General features: G+C 44.6%; 1 protein-coding gene across 1 annotated transcript; it reads left to right on the top strand.

The window, feature by feature from the left end:
* Nucleotides 1–1,178: 1,178 nt before the first annotated feature.
* LOC108937570 (5-hydroxytryptamine receptor 5A-like) lies at nucleotides 1,179–4,911 on the top strand. Its single transcript, XM_018757586.2, has 2 exons — nucleotides 1,179–1,874; nucleotides 4,579–4,911. Exons 1-2 carry the CDS (start codon nucleotides 1,179–1,181, stop codon nucleotides 4,909–4,911), a joined length of 1,029 nt encoding a protein of 342 aa, XP_018613102.2.
* The last annotated feature ends 660 nt before the right edge of the window (nucleotides 4,912–5,571 follow it).

Raw genomic sequence — 5,571 nt, 5'->3', positions numbered from 1 at the left:
ATATTGGTGTTTTTTCCCAACATATACACACATTTGTTGAGTTAAATATCTGGAGTGACCAGCAATTAGACCTTAACAGTTATTAGATACCAAAGTTCCTATCATCTGTTGTATGTATTGAAAAACATTTTTCACAAGCACAGTACCTGTGAGAAGTGTGAGTTCACTTGCTGTGAACTATTTTTGTTCATATTCGGCATTCAGTGATCCAGTCTGATCGGGAACTGCGGCATAATGTCTTCCTGACTCTTCTGCAGGAGTTTCCAGAGATGGAGGACACTTGTGCTGCTTTGCTTTGACACTTCTGTCCAGTTCTCAGCCAAGTAGACTGAAACATTTGGCTAGTACTGCACATCTGCTCTTTTTTTGTAACAGATGTAAAATGGATTCCTGTAATAGGAGAAAATGAAATTCTCCGTATTCTCTGTCCTTTCCTGATAATACGCTGCATATAGTGCATTTTAAACGTACGTCCTTTTCTCACGAACAAAAAGTCCCTACTGATAAATACTAGATGCTACAACAATTTTCTCTCTAATGACTTTCTCCAGTTCCATCCTCTCGGCTTAATTAAACACATCTGAGTGTTTAAAACGGCTGCCAGCACTGGCTGACAGCCCTTTATTTCTGGATAACTGAACACGTATAAAAGGTGTTCAAACTCATCTGACCTCAGCCTACAGCAGAGGCTGCACCCAGCATCTCAAGCGAATGTGCATACATCATTTATAATGAAATAATAACGGAATAACTCAAACCGGTATGAGTGAAGAAGTACTTCCTAGGCTGCCCCAGTAATTTTAATTAATTCTATGTTAGATGACCCATAATGTAATTTTGTGTAGTTTTAAGGAAGGGTTTCGCTTTAAAGTTTTAATATGAAGCACATTTTAATACTCCTGAAGTGGGAAACATTATAAAAACATATCAAATTTTTAAAAATCCTGATTATTTTTTGCTCTTTCTGCTGAGTAGACACGGTATAAAATACATACAGTATATGCTGTTAACTTAAGCTCTATGTAAAATTATTCTTTTGTCCAAGGAATAAATATTACCAAATCAAATTGACTGTCATGCTTTCCATTACAGGATGCTCATGCTGCAGGATCATCAATTGCCATAACTGTGAGTTTTCTAGAACAATAACTGGCCTGGGAGCATTTAGCACTAAAATTATGAATATTAGCTTAATGGGCTCAGCCAATCAGAGCTCGGAGGAGGGAAATTTGTACCGACCGTTCTCGGTGTTCAGTGTCCTGACGCTAACCTTGTTGGCTATGCTGGTCGTGGCCACATTTGTGTGGAACTTGCTGGTGCTGGTGACCATCCTGAGGGTGCGCACATTTCACCGCGTCCCCCACAACCTGGTGGCCTCGATGGCTGTGTCGGATGTGATGGTTGCAGCCCTGGTCATGCCCCTCAGCCTGGTACATGAGCTGAATGGCCGGCGCTGGGGGCTGGGCCGGGCTCTCTGCCACGTGTGGATCTCTTTTGACGTACTCTGCTGCACGGCCAGCATCTGGAATGTGACGGCCATCGCTCTAGACCGCTATTGGTCGATCACCCGGCACCTGGAGTACACCCTAAAGACCAGGAAGAGGATCTCAAACGTGATGATTGCCCTCACTTGGCTTCTGTCAGCGGTCATCTCGCTATCGCCTCTCTTCGGCTGGGGGGAGACATACTCAGAGGACTTGATGGAGTGCCAGGTCAGCCAGGAGCCCTCCTACACCTTCTTCTCAACCCTGGGAGCTTTCTACGTGCCACTCTGTGTCGTGCTGTTTGTCTACTGGAAGATATATAGAGCAGCGAGGTTGCGCATTGCCACCCGGAAGACCAACATCGTGACACCCGTGGCTGAAGATGTTGAGGTACAGCTGATCAGCATGTTATGAGCATATTTTGGGGGAGTACAGTTAACTGCAGTTAGCAGCACATCTTTGTTAATGTAGTGCCATAAAGAGGGACTGAAACCAATATCCTCAATAAAAACCAAGAGGGAGACAGGTAACCAATGGCTTTTGCACTGTACAATGACTGTATTGTGCCACTAGCAATGATGCTAACTGTACTTATGATATGGGTGTATGAAGAAATGTAATACACTATATAACTCAACAGCAGTTAAAAGGCCACATCCAGGAACAGGCAGGTGATATATTATTTAGTTCTGCTATGTTTTCGCTGTATTGTCTGAAAGTGTTGGCTTTGAATTCTACCCCCACTGGAGAATCAAGGTCCACAAAATAAATTGCTATAGTAAGAATACCCTGCTGTGAACAAGTTTAAAGCTGATAACGTCAAATTCTAAGCCATCTTGGACAAAAGCATAACATTAATGGTAATAACATGACTGTAAAAGGTTGAGGGCCCCAGTGATGACGATACCATAGCAACCTGTAGGAAAAGAATTTAAAGAAGCAGGATTATGTAAAAAAAGGAAAAGAAAGCTTCTCTGAAGGGTTTGAAAACATTACAAATGTCACTGTTTTTTTAATTAATTTGCCCGTCGCTTAAAAGTCAAAACTTTGTTAGTTTACATGCTTTTCGTCTACTCATTTTTTAAATTGGACTTTGCCACCTCAGATCCCATCTCATTCAAAAGCAGACATGGAAGAACAACAATGATTTTGTTCACTGGACTCCTTTTTCTATTTATTTTGGGGGTTTGTGTGTCTGGAGTGCAATTGCAGCTGCTCATTTCATTTCTTTACTAGAAAGAGTGACCCTGAGAACCACGGCCATCTGTCAGTGTTCTGCTCCACATCTCACATCAGCCCTGCGGCTCATCACCGAATGCCCTTGGTTAAAGACACCTGTCAGTGAGAACTCTTGATATCAGTGATGCATATGTCTTCATAGTGCCACTTATTAACTTTAGGGTGGACCAGGTGGTTCCAGACAGCCCTCTGCAGGGGTGCAGCCATGCAGGAAAGCTAACGGAGGCTAACACTAACTGCCCTGTAGTCCTGGGAAGTGTGTATTTCACTTCTTGAACCGTTGCATGGCTCATATGGATGAGCTTAGATTTTGACAGCTTGCCTGGGTTCAGGGGATCTTCCAGGGGATTGCAGAAATTTGTGGCTGCGGTTTAGCCGCAAATCAAACTTGTTCAGGTGTTGATGTGCTAACCCTTCTTTAAGGAACAGTTATAGGTTTGACCTTGCAGTGGAGGATCTGGGTTTTCTTAAGTTAATGTGTCTCCATAAGGGCAGTATGAGGCAAGAGTTGGGGTCTGATGAAGGGTGTTGTGGTAAACTTCCTCCTCTATTTATCCATGAAACAGCTCAGGTGAAAAGGCACCATCTCTGAGATACCTTGATATAAGAAAAAGCACTTTGTTAGATTGACAATGTGTATTTTGGGACCCTGCAGTGCCTAGGCACATCGGCTTTCGAAGCAGCGAAGTCATGTTGCATCTGGTTAAGAATCAAGGTCCTTCTGACGCCCACGTCCCTGAGCCAAAAATAACAGTAAGAGGTTGCGATCTTATTAAAGACTTCAAGAGACCTGTGACAGCTGGTGGAGCAGTAATGGGAAAAACAGATCTGAGGGGTTCCTGTTCTTCTGTAACACCCCACCTCCACCCCCCTCCCCTGGCTCATCTGTGGTGGAGCTCCTGTGGAAGGCAATGCTAGGATGCAGTACGTCCCCCAGCAGTTGGCCTCAGGCTATGACTGAACTTAATTAACCATCCGGTCCTAAAAGTCATCATCTGCTTGCTGCCCTCACCTTCCAGGGAGGGTCCACATTAGCACAGGTGTCACTTGTGTTCTTAGTATTTCTTTTCTGTTTTTAATTTTTTATAATAATTAAATTCTGAACATTAAAAATACAGAGCCGAAAGGAACATTATAAAAACAACACAAATAGAACAAAGCAAAACAGAACAAGGACAAAAATGCATTACACAAAGAACATGAAATAAGACAACTGTTCAGTGGTCTTCACAGCTTTACAGTTAATGAAGGTCAGCATGGCATAGATATAGTACTTAATTTCACCATAAAAAATAACTTTTTTTGCCGAAATTGACAGAATTTCATGTATGATGCAAAGCAGCTTACAGCTACTTATTATTATTTACCCATTTACAAAGCAGAGTAATTTTTATTGTATCAGTTCAGGGTAAGTACCTTGCTCAAGGGTATATATACACACACACACACACACACACACACACACACGCAGAAACCACTTGTCCCAAGTGGGGTCATAGCGAACTGGAGCCTAACCCAGCAACACAGGGTGCAAGACTTAGGGGGGGGGACACCCAGGACGGGACGCCAGTCCATCACAAGGCACCCCAAGCAGGACTCGAATCCCAGACCCACCAGAGAGCAGGACCGTGCCCCCCTTGCTCAAGGGTACTAGAGCGTAAAGTGGAATTTGAACCTGGATCGTTCGAGCACAAGACGGCAGCTTTAACTGCTGTACTACCTACTGCCCTGTTTCAACCCTCATAATATGTAAAATAAAGGTAATGACAATAATAAATTTGGCTTTCTTATGGATTGTTAGTGTTGGAGTAACGAAGGGTCTTTTTCCTGCGCTCACATGTGGCGCCCCCTACAGGCAAAAGTGACAGCTCGACAGCCACAGACAGTGTTCAGTGCACGCCACGCAACCGTCACTTTCCAGACGGACGGGGACACGTGGCGGGAGCAGAAGGAGCGGCGGGCGGCGCTCATGGTGGGGATCCTCATCGGTGTCTTCGTGCTCTGCTGGATCCCCTTCTTCACGGCTGAGTTGGCCCAGCCCCTATGTGGCTGCACCGTGCCGCCCCTCTGGCAGAGTGTCTTCCTGTGGCTCGGCTACTCCAACTCCTTCTTCAACCCCCTCATCTACACGGCCTTCAACAAGAACTACAACAGTGCCTTCCGCAGCCTGTTCTCCCTCCAGCGCTGAGGGCCACTTAGGGGAGGGGGTTATCAAACGGGAAAGGTGAAAAAGATTGTATATAGACACCTATTAGACAGGATGATTTATGGCTGTCTGGATGTCCTTCCAGACTTTTCTTTGTGTCCAAGGGAAATCTCAGTCATTTCATCTCAAGCCTCTGTGTAATGACTAATGTGATTTATGGGCAGGACAGTGGCACAGCAAGTAGCACTGGTGCCTCACAGCTCCTGGGCTGTGGGTTCAGAGGTGGATTTGAATCTGGCTCAGTCTCTTTGTGGTTTCTGTGTTCTCCCCATGTTTGCATGGGTTTCCTCCTACAATACAAAGATGTGTGTTTAATATCAGATGTGACTGAGCTACCGTTAGTGTGTGTGATAGACTGGCATTCCTTCCAGGCTATAGCCTACCACCCACCTCATACTTTGAAGGTAGGCTCCGGACCACTATGATCCTGCACCGGACAAGCGTTTATTGATGATGGATTGATGGATGGATGGTTGTAGAATCTGTAAGAGACAGTCCCTTCATGGTTAAATCCTGCAGGTCTTTGCTAAATTTGGGGTTGTTCATGAGATGCTTCAGCTGGACACTTCAGTGTCAGCCTTCAAAAGGAACTTCAGTCTGTTTATTCTTTTTTTTACTCATTCCTCTCATTAGCAGAGGATT

Source organism: Scleropages formosus, chromosome 7 (genome assembly GCF_900964775.1).
Source record: "Scleropages formosus chromosome 7, fSclFor1.1, whole genome shotgun sequence".
NCBI classification, from domain to species: Eukaryota; Metazoa; Chordata; class Actinopteri; order Osteoglossiformes; family Osteoglossidae; genus Scleropages; species Scleropages formosus.
Note: the sequence above shows the minus strand (reverse complement) of the source record. Positions and strands in the feature narration are given on the sequence as shown.

Bases quoted from the DNA above. Each gene is read 5' to 3' on its own strand.
- LOC108937570 (XM_018757586.2), top strand. From the start codon at position 1,179: ATGAATATTAGCTTAATGGGCTCAGCCAATCAGAGCTCGGAGGAGGGA. The intron at 1,875-4,578 runs GTACAGCTGATC...CGCCCCCTACAG, and splicing joins CCGTGGCTGAAGATGTTGAG to GCAAAAGTGACAGCTCGACA.